At 35.2% G+C, this 21,322-nt stretch overlaps 1 protein-coding gene across 8 annotated transcripts in view; it reads right to left on the bottom strand.

Annotated features, from left to right (window-relative positions):
* CADPS2 (calcium dependent secretion activator 2) overlaps positions 1-21,322 on the bottom strand; it is a 577,926-nt gene that overhangs the window by 22,738 nt on the left and 533,866 nt on the right. For all 8 annotated transcript variants that reach the window (XM_074379141.1, XM_039472830.2, XM_074379140.1 and 5 more), the window contains 3 exons: positions 21,239-21,322; positions 21,096-21,128; positions 5,134-5,241 (listed from right to left, as the gene is read on the bottom strand). In XM_074379141.1, the coding sequence (XP_074235242.1) occupies positions 5,134-5,241; positions 21,096-21,128; positions 21,239-21,322 (225 nt within the window). The remainder of the gene's footprint in view (positions 1-5,133; positions 5,242-21,095; positions 21,129-21,238) is intronic.

The raw sequence follows: 21,322 nt of genomic DNA, 5'->3' as shown, positions 1-21,322 counted from the left end.
ACACTGAGTCTGAATACAGAGAATACAGATTGTAACTTAAAAAAAAAAAATTGGGGCCAGGCCCGCACCTATAATCCCAGTACTTTGGGAGGCTGAGGCAGGCAAATCATGAGGTCAGGAGATCAAGACCATCCTGGCTATCATGGTGAGATCCCATCTCTACTAAAAATACAAAAATTCACCAGGCGTGGTGGCATGTGCCTGTAGTCCCAGCTACTTGGGAGGCTGAGGCAGGAGAATTGCTTGAACTCAGGAGGCAGAGGTTGCAGTGAGCCGTGATCAGGCCACTACACTCCAGCCTGGGTGACAGAGCAAGATGCTGTCGTTCAAAAAAAAAAAAAAAATTGGGTTTTAGAACTATAGTGATAGATATACAGAACATTATATGGCACAGCTATTCTTGTAGATAGATTTTCTTTTCTATTAATCTACTACATGTGCTATTGCTTCTGAGGTGGGACACTTTATTTTCACCCGGCTATCACAAAATAACTTAGAAATTACTATTCTGAAGTACAAGACCCTTTATGTAACAAACCCAGTAATTTATGTCATCATTAATAACATTAAAATTGAAAGAGGCTGGGTGTGGTGGTGTGGTTCATGCCTGTAATCCCAGCACTTTGGGAGGCCGAGGTGGGTGGATCACCTGAAGTCAGGAGTTTGAGAGCAGCCTGACCAACATGGAGAAACCATGTCTCTACTAAAAATACAAAATTAACCAGAAATGCTGGCAAATGCCTGTAATCCCAGCTACTCCGGAAGCTGAGGCAGGAGAATCGCTTGAACCAGCAGGCAGAGGTGGCAATGAGCTGAGATGGCACCACTGCACTCCAGCCTGGGCAATGAGAGCAAAAGTCTGTCTCATAAACAAAATAAGACAAAACAACAACAACAAAAAACTAAAAGAATGATTAATTTAGAATCTGGAAGAGTTTCAGAAATCATCCGGAGTTCCAGACCAACATCTTTAGTTTACATATATTAAGTAAACTGAGTCTTACACAGATGGTGTAACTTTTTTGAACTCACCCAGATATTTAATGGCAGAACTGTGGTTGGAACTCAGATTTCTGCATTCTCAGACCAGAGCTCTTCCCACAACACTAGTTTATCATTTCAAATTTTGTAATTCAGAGGTAAGATAGAGACAGCCTGGGCTTTGAAACTAGAGAAATATGATTTCAAAGTTTGACTTGACAATCTACAAGTCACTTATCTTCTCTGAGTGGGAGATGTTGTAACCTAAAAATAGGGATAACATGGGATTGATGGGCTCTAGCCTAGGAGCTTAGAAATGATATAGGTGAAGCACCTAGCACATTTTCTGGGGCACGGAAGTGCCCAGGGAATGGCAGTGGTGAAAGCCACAGCTATTATTTTGATAGTTTGAAAAGATTAAGGGTGTACCTTAAACAAACTTACTTTTCTCTGTTAACATCCTGGACCTGCCATAATTTATTTATACTTTTAAAAAGCTATTTCTGTTTTAAGCAAAAAGTGTTTTTTGCTTAAAACAGAATGTTTTACTTATGTAAAATGTAATTTTTTACATAAGTAAAATGTAAAATGTAACTACTTATGAGGTGAATATAATGCCTTCACATTTGTCCTAATATTAGCTTTTGTGATCAAAGGATACTTTTTAATTTTAATATTTCAAGATTTGATGTAAAAGTTGAAGATTATCCTATTTAAGGATCCCTTTAAGACAGTGCAGATTTTACTCATTTCTTCTTTCATACATTGACATTAATGACTTATTAATGGAGATGGGAATGATAGCAGCAGTGCAGAATGCTCCAGGAGCAGATTTTGTATGGTAAATGTCTGCGTAGGTTGCACACTGAAAACTCCTGCAGATATCATTCTCATTCCTAAAACAATGGGTACAAATCTAGGGCAATGCTATGTTTTTGATCTTGGGCATCAGCACCTTATTTAAACCAAACCCTGGGGTATTTCACCACAAAAATCAGGAACAATCAAGATGTTTAAATGATCAAAAAGTTATAGAGGTCAGGGATACTTTCCTACACCCAGGGAAAGTTCCAAAAACTTTTTAACATAGCCACATCACCGTCAAAGATTATTTAGTAAAACATGGTTTCCAAAAATCTTGGGGGCAGTGTGAATATCGTTTTGCAGACTAATTGTTTTATATAAAAATATTGTTAAATGTGGTATTTCTAAAACTAAGTGAATTTGTTGAAGACTTTAAGCCCTCATGTTACATCACTCAGAAACTGTGGCCCTTGTTTTCTTATCTGGGTTGGTTAAAATCACTAAGTTTTAACTCATTATAATGTGTGTTTAAGTGAGTTTTCATTTGCATCTGAAGTTAACAAGATCCATTTACTTACTTATATAGGAAATACTCTAATTGGAATAGCAGAAGTTTGTCATGATGCCTGAATTAAATTGTTCTATTCAATCTTTTATCTGTAACAGGCTAAGTAAGGTTGCTAACAGTATTTATAGGGTCATTATTTTCAACTGTTTTTCGACACCTAACAATATTATTTTAAGCTACAGCCAAGTGGATTTCAAATAATTATATAATGTCTCTCAGTAATGATCTGTTGCTTAAGATACACATTCTACTTTACCTTTCAACACATACTTGATAACCTCTCATTTTCTAACTGTAATTGAGGCAAATTCAGTCTTGGCTAATTAGGGACTCTTAGTATCCCGTCATACATGTTATTCTTGATGACAAATCAACAGAATTAGGGTCTATTTTTATTTTTAAATAAAGTAATAAAAATGTGCAATGTTTAAGGACATTACAACTATTTTACAAATAACAAGTCCAGTGTTCTATTGGGGATATTTAAAATATAAAACCTTCACAACCAAAACAGAATGGTTACTTATTAAGAATTCCTTTTAGACCCACAACCATGTCAGATGCTTAGGTACTGAATGAAAGTATATACAATCAGGACAATAAAACTTGTGTCATATTTTAATTTTGGCCTCCTTAGAGCCACTTCAGTTCCCTCTGTCTGTTATCACTGCCACACAGAAAGTCTTCCAAAGAACTTCAGTGAATGAAGAGGAGTTGGAAGTAGTAAATAACTTCAAGGAGAAAAAATCTTCTACCTTTATAATAAACTGATGGCAAGAATGGATTACAGTAAATAGGTCACCAAGTCAAAAAACTGAAGATGTTCAGAAAGTTCACCCACTCCCTTTGACAAATCTATGATGATCTACTTATAGAATGGCTTTAACTTTTCATCACAGAATATGTGCTTTAGCTATTCTAAGAAGAAACATAATAACATCAACTCAATTTCCCTCTTCTGTTTAACACTTTTGAAAATCACCACATTAGCAGAAAAGTAAAAGAGAACTTGGAAATGAAATATATGTTTGTAAATTCAGAACAATACCAAACAGAAGCAGAAGTTGCTAATATGGTTTCAGTATTTTGCAAAAGAGCCAGCTGGATGAATGATAATTTTTTCACCCCTGCAGGGCATCAAAGCTTTTGGAAAATCATTTTTTTCACACATATTAACACTTAGCTTATTAAAACAGATGATACTTTTTATTGTAAGATGGCCTGAGTAAAGGGTAGAAACATAAAGCATGCAAGATAAGATTCATTTTGACCACCCAAAATGACAAGGAACACTGACACGAGAGACCATGGCAGAGAGGATGGCATAGCGGGACCTTCTGTAACTGCCACAGCTGAAGTGTCACCATAAAGCCCGTGAATTGCTGTTATGAAAACATTTGCAGTAACTTGCATAATTAAATGAAACTGCCAGAAAAGCATTTCTAAAATGCAGAGAAGATGTACATAAATAAATAAGCTTCAAAGCAAATATTACATTTTGGAATCCGAATTGTGATGAATTATGCAAAGTTATGTCACAAGCAAAGTATCAATTCCTTTGAACTGACTATAAGATAATTACAAATGAATGACAACATGGTTATTTAAATTGACTGCTCTCTTAGTCTCCTTTATAGACACGGAATAAATGAAACACGACGATCGTAGTATACAAAACCCCGATCCTCATTTCCAGGCATTGCCATACCTACATGAAGACCTTCGTGCTGATAAAACTATATTACTGCATATTTTAGCATACCTCAGTACTTTAAACAAGATAAAAATGTTTAACAGTGGAGTGGCAGATATTTGGCTTTACTGCAGTTTATTTGTTGGTTTAACTGCAGAGTATCACACTGACTTAAAACATCTTATAGAAGGGACCACATCCTCCATAACAGGATTCTGTTTATGGAATGCTGCAAAAGGCAAGTGAAAAGATGCTGAACGCCATGGTAAAATGATTATTATCTGGCTTGTTATAACAAACCTCAGGTTTTTGAGACTAATTCTGGTGATATTTTTCATGTAGAAAAGGAAGCTAATTAAGGCTTCCATCAGCAGTCAAAGAAGTATAAAAATTATCGACTATATTAGCTGCAAATGAAGAGGAGTTGGAAATGGAGGATAATTTTCAAGGAGGAAAAACTACTACCTTTATAACAAACTGATGGCAAAAATTAATTGCAATAAATAGGTTCCCAAGACAAAAAATTGAAGATGTTCAGAAGGCACCCCACCACCAGCTCCCCTGCCCACACACCAACAAATCTATCCATGATGGTCTATTTCTAGAATGGCTTCAACTTTTTATTTTTTATTTATTCATTTTTTTGAGACAAAGTCTTGCTCTGTTGCCCAGGCTGGAGTGCAGTGGCACAATCTTGGCTCACGGCAACCTTTGCCTCCCAGGTTCAAGCAATTCTTCTGCCTCAGTCTCCCAAGTTGCTGCGATTACAGACATTCACTGCCACATCCAGCTATGTTTTTTTTTTTTTTTTTTTTTTTTTGGCATTTTTAGTAGAGACAGGGATTGGCCATATTGGCCAGGCTGCTTTCTAACTCCTGACCTTAAGTGACCCACTTGCCTCAGCCTTCCAAAGTGCTGAGATTATAGGCGTGAGCCACTGCTTCTGGAAGGCTTCAACTTTTTAGTATAGAAGATAAAGAATGAAAAAAAAAGGAGAGTCTGCTTTACAAACATATCATCAAAATTCAACTTTTCTCTTTGTAGTTTATCTATGGTGCCAGCATACCTTGCAAGGGAAGCTACTTACATCAAATAACTTTTCTATATACATTTCCTCATTGACCTTTTCTCGAAGAATATCTTGGTTTTGCCGAACAAACATAATATAGGTGTCTGCCAGATCCATTCCTGGTTTCTGTTGTGAAAGAAAAGCAGGGGGAACAAAACAACATCAGGTCTCAACTGTGAAATTATTATTTAATCACACTGAAAAATAAATTTGAAAATTACAGTCATAACGTGAGCATAAGACCAAACCAACAGTGAGCACCTTCAATACATTCCATAATTAGAGCAAACAAAAATTTATTACTGATGTTCACAACTTGAGGTCAAATTGAAAATACACAGTTGTAGATCTGTAGACATCTTTTTTTTGTTAAATGGCTATCTGGAAAGGCCAGTATGTCAAGCAGCATAAATGAATGATTTTTTCAAAAAAATTTCCACTTGTAATTATAATTCTCTAATTGCAAATACAATTTACTTTGCATCATTTCTGGCTGGCTAATCAATAATATTTAAAAAATGCACTGGGTGCCATGGCTCATGCCTATAATCCTAGTACTTTGAAAAACCAAAGCAGGTGAATTGCTTGGGCCCAGGAGTTCAAGACCAGCCTGGGCAACATGGTGAAACCCCATCTCTACCAAAAAAAAAAAAAAAAAAAAAAAAAAATTAGCTGGGTGTGGTGTTGTGCACCTGTAGTCCCAGCTACCAGGCAGCTGAGGCAGGAGAACTGCGTGAGCCTGAGTGGTTGAGGTTGCAGTGAGCTATGATTGTGCCTTTGCACTCTAGCCTAGGCAGCAGAGCCAGACTCTGTCTCAAACAAATAAATGAAACAAAATAAAACCAAGCCAAAAATGTTAGCTTTCCTTAAGATGCCTCCCTCAACTACTATGAGTGTTCAAGGAATACAGACTAATTGTTTTTATTAAACTGAGTAAAATATTGTGAGGAAGATATTGGGGAAAAAGATTTAATATGTTACAAAGTGAAATATAAAATACCTTGTGGATTGTCCATTGCTTCTACTCAATATTTACTAACATTATCTGAAGAATTTATTTCCTTTCAGAAATATGATAAGAGTATCAATGAATTAGTTTCCTACGTAGAGTCAAAGATGTGCATTAAATACCTTTTTAAAGTTATCTAACATTTGGTGTCTTCTAATAGCAGAGGAGGTAATAAAATTTCTCCTTGCTATAGACTCTACAAAGTCAGTTCTAGGAAAGGATTACTTACTTGTGTTATCTATACCTGTGGTTGGTTCCTAATCTTTATTGAGTTATTGATTGGAGTATGACATTAGTAAGAACAAAATGATAAATATCATTAGGTAGATCTGCTATGAATTAGATAGGTAGATCTATTAGATTAGGTAGATCCATCTACCTAATGATAGACAGGTAGAACTGATGCCCAAGTAAGCCAGTTAGCCTTGCATCATTTCATATTCACAGAACACATTTATAACCTTTGTCAGCAGACTCATTTGCAAAAGTAAATATTATAAGAAAATTAGGTGAAAGAGGATACGGTACAGTTCATTTAACTATGACCACTGCTGGAAAAAACAGCTCAAGGTACACATGTAGTGATGTTAGGACAGTGGTCACATCTTCTCCTTCAATGAAATAAAGTTCTTGCCATTTTTTGGGGGGAGGGGTATATTTTATATAATATAATAAAATTGTCCACCTTTTAACCAATATATAGTATAGGCAATGAACATATCTTACTCCATTTATAAAAATTAATTTGATTTTTTATTACAAAGTTATTTCTGTGCAGTAAGAATTACTGCAATTTCTTACTGCTCTTATATTTAGTCTAAAGGTAAATATATACCACATAAATTCAAGTATCTTTCAACATGATCCTGACATAACAACATTAACTGTAGCTTGAAATAACTATATAAATGTCTTTACGGGTCTCTCCTTCAAGAGCATTCATAAACAACGTAGGCAACACATTTTCAACCTAATGGAGGCAACTTATCAAATCCATTCCTTCATTATTTCAATAATTCTCATGAACAATGTTTAAAAGTTTAAACGGTTACAAAGATAATCAATAAAAAAGTTAGATTGTTTTCTTCTTTGGGAGAGCAGAGATTATACATTAGTTTTTCCAGTGAAGAGGCAGGGTGATTTGTACAAAGATTATAACTATTAATACCTAAAAGCAACTAACTTATAAGATATGTATTTCTCTTTGTGCCTCTCGAACTTTGCCAAAACACTGAAAATGAGAACATTCAGCAAACCTACTGCTGCAGAACAAAAATGACATGAGAACAATTTTCAATACACAATAGCAAGTTACCTCAGCATCTGAGTTTCAGGCAAGTACCAGGAAACAGGATGATGTGATGCTGTGATGTACATGATACCAAAGAAGTTGGGTACAGCCCAGGTGAACCGGGAGTTGAAGAACAGACAAATGAGAGGCTTGTGTTCACTTTTTTTTTTCTTTGAAATAGAATATGGCTCTGTTATCCAAGCTGGAGTGCAATGGCACAATCTCAGCTCACTGCAACCTCAGCCTCCCAGGCTCAAGCGACTCTCCTGCCTCAGCCTCCTGAGGAACTGGGACTACAGGTGTGAGTCACCATGCCTGGACAACTTTCTGTATTTTTAGTAGAGATAGGATTTTACCATGTTAGCCAGGATGGTCTCAATCTCCTGATCTTGTGATCCAGCCCCCTCAGCCTCCCAAAGTGCTGGGATTACAGGCATGAGCCACTGCGCCCGGCCTTCTACTTCTCCCCACCCCAACCCCATTTTTGTTTCCATCTTTTGAGGGCCACTGCTTAGATATTCAGTGCAGCCAGTTACTAGACCCATCAGTCTCAGTGGAAACTAAGTTATGCCAGGAAGACTGAATAATAATGATTTTAAATATTCACCACAGACACTAGGGTAATTTCTTTTTTGTTTCCTTGATCACTTACAAGATAACAATAGGCTCTCATGAAACACTGTCCAGGAAGTGTTTATCTTCCACCATCTAAAACTAACAAACACTTTACTGTTTAAGCCTGAAAGAAAACAAAATGCTTTTACCTATTTGGCAGATCCGAGGTATATAATAATGAAATCTGTAAGTTGAGACAATTCCACAACTTTCTAAGGAAATAAAATTCTCTGGTTGAAGATATGGGACAAAGCTAATTTAAGTTTGTTATAATAAAGTTTAAGGGTTTCCTTTTCTTTTAAAAATTGCATTTTCTCTCCTTTTGGCAAATTAAGATTCACTTGCCTAAAAAACAAACCCAGGATTTTTACATTCTTCATTGGAATTATTTCTTCCTCTATCATTGAGCTGTTTACCTATTCTTGAAACTGTGACATATGGGAATTTCACACCTAGTGAATATATTTTCATGTAGTTTGTGGCATGAGAGTATAATCATTAAAAGAATATACACACGTAAGAGTAACTGCAACAGCTGGTGACATTTACCAATTAGAATTATAGTTCTTTAAAACACTTTTCCTACAATTGGTGTATGAAGGGTAATTATCTCTGATAAATTGTTGAAAAAGATGTAATTTTCCTTTTAAACAGTTTCTACATACAGTACAAATGTGTTTGGATAGAACACATTATCACTGGTTCAGTGCTCCCATGTGGTAAGACTCTGTTTTATTACAGCAGTAAAATTTACACACTGAAAGTCACTGCATCTAATTCCATTATTTAGTGTTATCTTATTAGAAAAGGAAGTTTAGTGGAAAAAAAAAAAAACAAACAACTAAGCATGCTAGTACATTTTTGTGTTTTTTTTTTTTTTTTTTGGTGTGTAAATGAAAACAATGCATATGATTGCATTGTAAAGACAACCTATAACTATACATTCTGATACAAATGTATGACTATTAACTATATCAAAGGAGTGACCTTTGATATAGTTAAACTTCAACAACTGTGGATTTGGATTAGTTTTAATTAAGAATATTATATTCTAGAGAGCTATATTTAGAAATCTCTTCTAAATTGGTAATTATAGCTTTCTTAATATGAGAAAAAATAACAAAAACCATACAGTAAGTACTCTATGTATTAAATATCATTTCAAAGTAATTTTTTTTTCCATACTCCCATTTAGATCTCCAGGATCCTCAGTTCACTACACACTAACTCTTCCATCTTGTTTATTAAAATAGTAATCTCTAAATCAAAATAGCAGTTCCTAAATTATTTTAATTTCATTCAGAAAATAATAGAATTTGTCTAGAAAAGTTATAGTAAAAAAACACAAAAATCCAAAAAAATTCTCCCGTGAACATAAAGGAATCAAGAACTATGGGAGGAAATAAAGTATTTTAAGGTGAGTTCCTCTGACACTGTGTAAGTAACCAAATACATCAGTGAGTGAATGAGTTTAAGAAAGACTGAAGACTCCAGCATTTTTTTTCAAGCGTTAATCACTAGTTAACCTAGCAAGATGAACATGCTGTTTTAAAAAAAAGAGAAAAAAAATCCTTGTTAATTATATGCTGCAAACGCTCTTGCTTCCTGCTGCTACACCTAATCCCACAGGTGCAAGTCTTTGCTTCCCCTATTCATGGGTAGGTGGGTGCAACACTGCAGTCATTTTTCACGGCAACAGATTTAGATACAGAAGAAGCCGCTTAACCTTCCACTGGAGGTTAACAATACACTACACAAACACTGTCATGGTACCTATTTAACAAGGAGACAAATTTTTAAATATACTATTCCAGTCTCAAAGCTTAACTAGAAGCTACAGTGTAATTGACTTAATTTAAAAGTGCACTTCTCATAACCTAGAAAAGCTCGCCTTGAAGAAACAACCAAGAGTGGGAGTGTGATATCCTGACTTACGATTATCTGCATGCTTTGTAAATGAAATACCTGTGTCTGATCGTTCATTACCATTTGAGAAAAAAGGATCGGTAAGATGTAAGACAATAAATAACATGTCTTCAAAATTTAGAATTGTAGTAGGAGCAATTTATATCTCAACTCTGGCATTTAAGATTTAGTAAAAGGTTATAATTGATCATAGAACACAGTTCTACAAACACAATTTATCCCAGGTATTGTTGAAAACAATGTTTTTCTTTAACTATTTAATATATCATTTAATGTTCTGGCATTATATTTGAATAAAAATGTTCTGAAACTTTTCAAAAGCATCTGAAGTAGTTTAAATATGTTCTCACATACTTAAAAATGGTTTTTCATATATTCATGATTATTGTGTTGTAAAAAACTAAATATAGTTTGACAAGTTTTTACAAAGTAAAATTATTACATTGTATTCACACAGAAAACCAAAAGGAAATACAGAGCCTTCTGTAATCTCTGTGTATGAACTACATTTATGTCAACTTAAATATTTAATAAATATGATTGGAAGAGAAATGGTTGATAAAGAGAGGGCTGGGTGCAGTGGCTTATGTCTGTATTCTCAGTGCTTTGAGAAGCTGAGGTGGGAGGTCTACTTGAGGCCAGGGGTTTGAAACCATCCTGGGCAACATAGCAAGACTCTGTCTGTACAAAAAAGTAAAAAATTAGCCAAGCATGGTGGTGCATTCCTGTAATCCCAGCTACTTGGGAATCTGAGGTGGGAGGCTGCAGTGAACTATGATCATGCTACTGCCCTCTAGCCTGGGCGACAGAATGAGACTCTGTCTCTAAGAATAATTTAAAAAGGAGAAAAAAAAAAAAACAAAAAACTCATTGTTATTTAGAAAAATTCCAAACTATTATTTCAAAAATGAAGCAACCAGTGAACATCCTTTTTGTTAAATTTAGCAGTATTCAAAATTCTATTAATTAATATTATTATACACTTAGGTACTTTTGACTTCACATTGGGAGTAGAAAATTCTGAATTAAAAATAATGACACCCACATCCTTTTGAAAACAGCTTTTAGATTTGGAGCATGTAACATGCATATTTTAAGTATGTACAATTCATTTAGTCCCACATTTCTAAGGAGCTGTTCTATTATTGCAGAGTTCTTGCCCTGGATCAAAGTCTTCTGTCTGTTACTTGAGTATAGACAGAATCCTATCTTAATGTTATGAAAGTATCTGATATCAGAATTTGTTATAATTAATGTTCCTAAAACTCAGGTAATCATATCACTTTTATTCTTAACAGTTGCATGAATATTTCACGCTATTTCTTCTAAGTAGTTACATAATTTGTACATTTATAGGTTTAGAAACAATTATGTAGTATTAGTATGCTACATTTTATTGTATCACTAGGGATAATCCTTTCAAAGAGAAGTTTCTTTTAAATACTAAAAAAATATTGAATGATAGTTTAAGATATTAGTTTGAAATACTCAAGAAGGCAGGTTAATTTTCAATTAATATTTATGGGTTTACAATGCCTTCCCTATTTGGGACGATGAGGATTAAATATCTTGTTATTTCTGATCTGTGGTTAAAATCATCAACATCCCAAAGTTTAGAGGAATAGCTGCTAATACAGTAGCACCAAACACAGAATGTGCTAATATGTACACTACGTATGTGCTTTATACTATATTAGATTCATGAGTAACCATCGTTAACGATGATGGTTTTAAATCTCTCAGTTCACTAGCCTTTCCCTCATCTATCTACAGTTGTTATATTGTCAATTAGAAAATACTACACGAGGACTTGAAAAAGTGAATTTAAAATGCGGCATTATTTCACTTTTAGCTTTTAAAGTTTAGATGGACTGGGATGGATTTACTCAGCTCAATTTGGAACCTTTCAGATTTTGGTTTAAGTGAAGCCTCAGGGTGCTAGAAGGCCAGTGTCCAGAGGCAGCTCATGGGTTTACCTTACATAAGAGAGAAAAGCCAGACAGACAAAATACAAAGGAATAAAGAAGCAAAACATTCATCAGGAAAGCACAACACACAACGTCCTCCACTTCTAGACAAGTGAGGCTTTTAATCTAGTCCTGGTGTGCATCCCTCTCTCCAGGTGAGTATGTCCCACGGAGCCTAAGAACTCCATTCCCTAAGTTCTGTCTGGCTCTCACACTGATGTAAAGCTCTGAGTATTCAGGTGGCGTTGTCTAAGTAGTAAACAATATCAGAAGCAAGCAAGCAAAGGAAGGAGGAGGTAAAACACTAATGCCACTGAACTTGCTGATTATACCCTAAAAGCCACCAGTGATATCCGCAGTACGTACTATTCTAAAATAAAGGGAACATAAATGAAAAAAAAAAAAAAGCTAATATTGTCCACTCTGTGGAAGGCAACTGATTTTCCTTTTAGTAACTGGTCATGTTCTTAAGTAGCAGGAGGAAACTACGGAGTAACGTATGGGAGCCAGAAGCATCATTCCAGGTAGAAACAATTTACTCCAACAGTGCTTTACATTTACAAAGCACATTCACGTGAATATGCTTATTAAATTCTGAATTCTCATAAGAACCTACTGAGGGAGACAGTACAGGGATTATAGGTTAATGCAAAAGTGATTGTGGTTTTTGCCATTAAAAGTAATGGCAAGACTTTTAAATACTATTATCCTCACTGCATGGGTGGGAAAATGGAAGCCCACAAATCAAAGAGCAAGAAAGGAGCAAGGCAGAAAGTGAATTCAGATCCTGGACACCACATCAGGTCTGCAGAGGACAGAGGTGGCTTAGAACCACCTTTTGAGGATTTTGAAAATGAGAAATCTTCGGCAAGTATCATAAAGAAGAGAGAATATTTGAGAGAATTCCTAATGAAGGTAAGAGAAAGGTTAGCCATCTCCATCATCTTAGGAAAGACCACCAGGATCAGGCAGATTAAGATTTTTTTTTTTTTATGAATCCAAATATATTGCTGATTTTATTAAATGCAAAATACCAAGTTATCTTGTTAAAAGGCAAAAAAAATCTTTCAAGGCAGAATAAAAATAAAATCTAACTATATGCCCAAGAGACACATCTGAAACAGAGGCTGGAAGCAAAATGGTGAAAGACATATTGGTCAAATTCCAACCAAATGGCTATGATGTAAAGTACACCTTATAACTAAAAGTATTATTAGAGATAAAGAGGATCACTTCCTAATAATAAAAGGTTCAATTCAACAGGAAGATATACCAGTATTAAATATGCATGCACTGAATAACATAGCCACAAAATATGTCAAACGAAAATTTTAGTATAAGAAAACAGACAAGTTTACATTCAAATAGATTATAAAACCTCTCTCAGTAATTGATAAGCAGACAAAAAAAAGGATACAGATATTTTGAATCGCAGATGATTACGATGTAATGTACACATTTAGTACACTGTACTCATTAAATACAAAATATGCTTTTTTTTTTTTGAGATGGGGTTCTTGCTATGTTGCCCAGGCAGGTCTCAACTCCTTGGCTCAAGTGATCCTCCCGGTTTAGCCTCCCAAGCAGCTGGAATTACAGCCATAAGCCCCCATACCCAGTGGAACACCTGTTCTTTTCAAGTATACTGAGACATTCTCAAAAAATTGAGCAACTACTGGGCCACCAGATCAGTACGATTAAGCCAATGATCAGGGACAGTTTCTTCTTTCCTTCCTCATTGTTTTGGTCTTTTCGTGGCCTCAGTAATCTTTACTGTGTCCTCTAAGTCTCTTTAGCTGTTTCACCTTAGTGTCTAGCATAGAGTTGGTATGCAGTGTGTGTGAGATAATGTTAACAAGAACATTCTAAGCAGGCATTTTCCACATCCACACACATCCTTAAACCCCAAGATGTCCTGTAACTAGTATGACAATAGAACAAAATTCCAGAATCAGAGTGGGAAAGAACCTTAAATTCATTCAGTTCTATTTCCCACATAATGCAGAAATCTTCAGGACCACTCCTGGCAAAATAGTGGTGCAGCTTTTACTATGTCACTTTTGTAAATAACTTTTTTTTTAAGTTCTGCCTTACACTGATTTCAGTTCTGCTCCTACTCGTTTTTAGTCACTGTTCTTAGTCCTGTCTTCTTGACTGATACAGACTTAGGCTGTTCCTTTTTCCCAATATGAGCTGTTTACATATCAATCAGAGCTATCTGATCTCTTAGATTTTTTTTTTTCATCTTTCTAGAACAGTCAGATTTCCTTTTTCTTTTCATAAGCCATTATTTCCAGATCCCCTTAACTAGCCTGGTTGCTCTCTATAGGAGGAAGTAAAGTAAAAAGAAAGTGTTGTCTTAAAAGAATACAGATGTGGGCCGGGCGCGGTGGCTCAAGCCTGTAATCCCAGCACTTTGGGAGGCCGAGGCGGGTGGATCACGAGGTCAAGAGATCGAGACCATCCTGGTCAACATGGTGAAACCCCGTCTCTACTAAAAATACAAAACATTAGCTGGGCATGGTGGCGCGTGCCTGTAATCCCAGCTACTCAGGAGGCTGAGGCAGGAGAATTGCCTGAACCCAGGAGGCGGAGGTTGCGGTGAGCCGACATTGCGCCATTGCACTCCGGCCTGGGTAACAAGAGCGAAACTCTGTCTCAAAAAAAAAAAAAAAAAAAAAAAAAGAATACAGATGTGATTTATCCACAATAATACAGATGCAATCACTACAGTATAAGTGAAATGATTGTTTTCTAGAATGTAGATACTAGATTTTATTCTAATCAATAATAATAGTAATGTATGATAATAGCTAGTATTTATGGTGCACTAATTCCATTCTAGGAACTTTCAAAAGTGCTTAACATATGCACAATAAGCCTATAACAGGTGTAAATTACACCTCCATTTTATGGTTGAAGAAACTGGTGCCTACGTTCACACTGATAATAGATGAAGTGATGGAGTAAGGATTCAACCACCAGCAGTTTGATTCCTCAGCCTGTTAGTAATCTGTTATGCAGCCTCGATAGATCTATACTACCTATTTTTTTTAAGAAAAGTACCCATATTATTGTCAGACATAATCTTTTATACAACTTTTTAACATACAATTGCTATCAGCTACATCTTACCTATCTCATAGGTGAGCAAAAAAACTTTTTAAAGGAGGGTTTACTATAATTTAAATCTGCAGAATTTTTGGTTTTGACTAAGTATTCCTGTCTGCAAAGCTAATGTGAACATTTGCATCCTCGTCCTTCATCTAATTTCTGTCAAATCACGGTTCCCTTGTAAGTTACTGTTGAACAGGACAGACACACCTTAGCCAGGTTTTGCTGCTGCGTCTTCTTTTTTTTTTAAAATGTCTGATGTATTTTCCAACATGAACATTCCAAGATTCTATGATGGGGCCATAAACTGTATAACTGCCACAGAACTCTCCCCAGGATAGGGTTGTTTAGTCAAGAACAATCTATCAAATTATACTGAAGGGCATCATTCATCACCTAAATCAGAAAGATATCAAGGAGAATCCTACCAGCTTCTTGCCAAGAGGCATGTGACTGGAATTTGTTTCTGTTCAGGACCATATTGAAGCATTTTTCTCTGATGTTTGAATTTTTTCATTCATAAAGTGTCATGAGAAGTACACATCACAAAGATACAAAAGACTATGTTCATTATATTTAAATGGCTTGATGTGGGTCATTTTCTATTAACTCATACATCTTGAATTGTGCTATAATTATAAGGAATATCTGACAAATAAGTATGTTCTAGGAATATGAATTTCTCCTTTTTTGCACAGGAATGTTAACGTCATTTGTAATTTTCACCTTATAGAATCAATTTATTTATTGCTTTAAATACATTCCAGCCAGGTGTGGTGGCTCATGCTTGTAATCCTAGCACTTTGGGAGGCCAAGGCAGACAGATCACCTGAGGTCAAGAGTTCCAGACCAGTCTGGCCAACACATTGAAACCCCATCTCTACTAAAAATATAAAAAATTAGCCAGGCATGGTGGCACATGCCTGTTTTCTCAGCTACTTGGGAGGCTGAGGCATGAGAATCACTTGAACCCAGGAGGTGGAGGTTGCAGTCAGCCAAGATCAGGTGACTGCACTATGGCATGGGGGACAGAGCGAGACTGTAAAAAACAAAAACGAAACAAAACAAAATGAAACAAAAAACAAACCACACCACACACACACACACACACACACACACACACACACAAAACAACCAAACAAAAAAACAAAAACAAAACAAATTCTGATAAGTAACAGTATTATAAGAAGGTATTGCCTTACAGGGGGCAGTTTTGGGCTCTGTTGTCTCATAGAATTGGACGGGAACTCAGAAGGGGACAGAATGTTACAGTTAAAAAAAACTAAGGCAGTTACATAGCATATTCACTAATTTTATCGATGACTAGACTGGGGCCATTTAAGTAATGCCCAAGGTCATACAGTTTCAAGGGCACATAGCCACATAAAATCAGCTGAAGTAAAGTATTATTTAGTCCTTGGTCAGTGCTCTTTTTTTTTTTTTTTTAATAAACACATTATTTTAGAAAATTTTAGATTTACAGAAGCACTGTGGAAATATTATAGAGTTTCCATATAACCCACACCCAATATCCCCTATTATTATCATCTTACCTGAGTATGGTACATTTGCTACAATTAATGAGCATATATTGACACACTATTATTAACTGAAGTGTGCACTTTATTCAGTTTCCCTTCGTTTTCACCCAATATCCTTTTTCTGTTCCATGATGTAAATCAGGAAATCACGTTACATTTAATAATTAGGTCTCCTTGGACTACTCTTGGTCTTGTCACTTTCTCAGACTTTCCTTCTTAATGATGACCTTGAAAATTCTAAGGAGTACTCTCGCATATTTTGTAGTATATCATCTATTGAGATGTGTCTGATTTTTTTTCATAATTAGACTGTAGTTACAAGTTTTTTAGAGGAAGACCATAAAGTACCATTTTCATCACATCCTATCAAAGGCTGATATTATCAATATAATTTATCACTGCGGATGTTGACCTTTGATCAACTGGCTGGGGTAATATTTCTCATATTTCTCCATTGTAAATTTCTTCTCCCTATTTTCCTTTGCATATGGTACTCTTCAGAAGGAAGTTACTATGTATCTCCCTCACTTAAGGAGTGAGGATATATGCTCCACCTTCTTGAAAGGGAAATATCTATATTAATTATTTGGAATTCTTCTGCATGAGAGAGCTGTCTTTTCTCCCCATTTATGTACTTCAATATTTATTTGTATCAGTATGGACTAATTGGTATTTATTTTATACTTTGAGTTATAATCCAGTATTACTTTATGTATTTGATCAAATTGTCCTAGCTTAGGCCACTGGGAGATCTTTCCATTATCTGCTGTGTCTCTCTGACACACCTGCAATCATTGTGTATTTTGTGAATATCTCCTTACTTTCTGTTACTACAAGATGCTCCACGTTCATTCTGTGTATTTTCCAGAATCAGCCATTTCTCCAAGGAGCCCTGGTTTATTTCATTAAATATTATAGAACAATATCTGAGTGATGTGTGGGCTTGTTGCTACTGGGGTATCACTGCTTCTAGGCCCTCCGAGTTAAAAGAGCAAGAAAATGTATGTGAGCACATTAATACATGCATATACATACATCTAAAAATGTTGTCAAATGTAACCAGCTCCAACCGTATAAAGCTAATGATAAGTTCACACTGATATCTCCAACTCTGATCTATTACAGGATCATTCTAGCCCCCTTCCTTTGCTTGCCTCTAACCTCACTCCCGCAGTGAGAAACCTGGCTCCTATCAACTGTCATCCATTTACTTAATTGTTCAATTCCAATATACATGTACCATGGCTTCAGAATTGTTAAACTGTGGAGAAAAACTTTATCAACCAGAGTATAATGCTTATTTATTAGTTTCATTTTCCCTTATTTTACAGACTCCACTAAGTTCCAAAGTTACTAAGATCAGTGCTTTCCCCACTCCTCTTTCAGTGAGATTATCTCATACATTCACAACAGAATTATTTTATTATAGTTTACTTTCCATCCTGGGATTCTATGATCACTTAATTGATTTTTAAATGATTGAATATATTCAGGTTTTTTTTTTTTTTTTTGCTATAAAGTTTGGTTTTGAGAAGTGCACAGTGTCATGTATCTACCATTACAATATCATACAGAACAGGTGCTCTGCTCAAAAAAAAAAAAAAAAAAAGAAAAATTCCCTATACTTGAACAATTCAACCTTCCCTAACCTTGAACTCATGACAACCACTAATCTGTTTATAGTCTTTATAGTTTTACCTTTTCTAGAATGTGATATAAATGGGATCATACAGTTTGCAGCCTCTTTAAATTGGCTTAAAAAGAAACTGGCAAACAGTTTTCCAAAGTAGCTGTACCATTCCTACCAGCAATGAATGAGAGTACTTGTTGCTCTCTTATCCTTGTCAACATTTTGCTGCTGTAGTTTATTCTGGGTTTCTGCCATTCTAATAAGAGTGCAGTGGTATCTTCTTTTAATTTGCATTTTCTTAATGACAAATAATATTGAGCATTTTTTCATAAGCTTACTTGGCATCTGCATATCTTTTTTGCTGCAATGTCTTTGGATCTTAGGCCTATTAAAAAAGTTTTATTGTTTGTTTTCATATTGTTGAATATTAACAGTTCTTAGAACACTTTGGATTCAAGTCCTTTATCAGATATGTGTTTTGCAAATATTTCTTACCATTTGTGGCTTATCTTTTCATTCTCTTAACCGTGAATAAGAGTACACTTAGCAATTTTTAAATCCAATTTATCCATTTTTATTTCCTTTCAAGGATTATGTGGGGTTGTATCTAAAAACTCATCCCCAAGTCCAAGGCCATATATATTTTATCTCATATTTTCTTCTTGAAGTTGTATAGTTCTTCTGCATTGTATCTGGGTCTAGGATCTGTTTTCAGTTAATTTTTGTGAAAGGTGAGCCAGCACTCTTTTTCTCATGAGACTCTCCTTAAGAGACAACTTCAGAGAGGCATATTTGCTTGAGTTTGAGCATAAAAAAGAATAATGGCCAATAAGACCTCATAGCTTATACAGTTAACATTCACAGGCATGAACAATAGAAGTGGTATGTTCACAACTGGGGAGAAACTCATCATTTTGTAATCTGGCATGGTCAAACCACATTTATGGTATAGTATGTTCTGCTCTATAGGGCAACTTGATTTAATGGTGACATTGATAAGCTAGAACTCCTCTAGGGTAGTAATTGCCATGATGAAGAGTCTGGGTATGATTGCCACAGCAGTGTGCATGATGTCATGTCTGTTTTTCGTCTGTTTTGTCTTTAAGATTGTGAACCATTTGAGGGCAAGAAATGTATATTTCATCATGCATATCCAGGACCTAGCACTTGTTATGAGCTAAATAAATATTTAATTAGTGGGTTTAGTGAATAAATTGAGAATGTTTAATCTAGAAAATAAACATTCATTCCTCTCTTGATATATGCCTGTGAATAGCTACCACACCTCTTGGAAAGAGGAGGCACGAAAATTGTCATCGAGTATGCAAAGAGCTACCAGGCAGAAGAGAAAGATTAGAACCAGGATTAATGGGTACAGTTCACAAAGACACAGAATTTCAACTTATAATACTTAAGAGTAGGCTGCCATATAGTGATCTGGTAACTACTGAAATAAATAAACAGAACCCTCATGAATCTTTGTAAGGGATATTAGAGGAGGGGTTACTTGCACTGAGAAGGAAAGTAAATGAACCATTTTCTGTCTCCTTCAACTCTGAAATTCTCTGGAGAGAATAAACTAGTACAGGGTCAATTAAAAACCTCAAAGTCTCTAAGAATATTAATAATTTTGATGTCACAGTCCATCTGCAATTCAAAATCAAACAAAAACTGTAAGACACCTGTTAGGAAGGCCAATGAAGTTCAGATGTATACAAGATTATTTGTCTCTTTCTTTTTGAGATATCAAATATAAAATCTCCCCTTAATTCTCCCTTTCATGCTGCTGCTTTGTGGGACTCTACACATGTGATTTTTTTCTACTTATTGTCCAGCACTGATTCCTTGATTCTAGGTACAAGATGAGGAGGATGTGAAGACTTCCTTGGGAATCACTTAACAAATGAAAAGTCCGGTTCCAAAAAATCCCATGTAAAACTAGAAAAGTCCAGAGCCTTCTCATTTAAATATTCATTTATAACTACAGCAGCAATAAAGCCAGAGACAAAATGTGGTATACACATCCTAAAAATAAGCACTCTTTACAATTAATATATAAAGCTTGCCAGTACTCAAAACTGCTATCATTTATAATGGCAATGTAGAGATATGATCTTCTTCAGATACAAACAGCAAATCCATATTCCATCTAGTTTGAAATCTTAATTTTTTCATTGTTCTCTAAGTCTTTGAAAATTGATATATATGTCAAAATAAATGATTAAACAGAACACCTTAGACCTTGATCATATATGTGATAATAGAATTTAAATAAAAAACTAATTTGGTATGATGATCAGCTTAAAAATGCTGCACAACTTGTTGGTTATATTTACCATGTGAATGTTCTCATTGCAGCTAAGTCAGTTTCATGATTTCTGCTCATGGAATCTTAATTTTGGAACAAATTTATGAGCTATTTCCCAATAATTCTATGAAAAGCTAAATGTTAAAATGAGAGACTATTGATTTATAGAACACTTTTATATTTAGAAAACCAATTATTTAACTGGCTCATCTTTATCATTATTTTACCTTCTGTAAGAAACCTGTTACAGCTTTCATATATAGGAGAGGAAAAGCGAGCAGTTTTTCTATAAATAGTGTGAGGCATTTTCTATTCCATCCTAGAGTGCTGTAACTTTCCTCTGCAACTCAGGTGACATGTTCTTATGATGAAATGACCTCCGTACAAGTTTCTGAGTTACAACAGAAAAAGTCACTGAAATAACCTTGCTAAGCCTTATTATGAAGGTTAGCGCTAGCTTAAGGAAAATAAACTACTCCCTAAGAAAATGGCACTGGTTTAAAGATTTGAAATAAACCCATGATGAACTGTAATTATTGATTTTTTTAAAGAATTACATATAGTTTAAAAAATACTTACTGGAACATCAACGTATTTTGCAGCTGCTTTCACCTTAAGTGGGAAAGAAAGAGATAATTATAAGAATTACTTTTTTTAACTGCTATATAAGTAGTACGACAATAGTTAAAAGACCACAGAAGAGAACTCATTCAAATACTTACAGTGAATGACAGAATGGATGAAAAGAAAGTGCCTTCATCATACCTTGACAGCTTAGACAACACGCCTTCCAACACTGAAACAAA

Source organism: Saimiri boliviensis, chromosome 10 (genome assembly GCF_048565385.1).
Source record: "Saimiri boliviensis isolate mSaiBol1 chromosome 10, mSaiBol1.pri, whole genome shotgun sequence".
Lineage (NCBI taxonomy): Eukaryota > Metazoa > Chordata > Mammalia > Primates > Cebidae > Saimiri > Saimiri boliviensis.
Note: the sequence above shows the minus strand (reverse complement) of the source record. Positions and strands in the feature narration are given on the sequence as shown.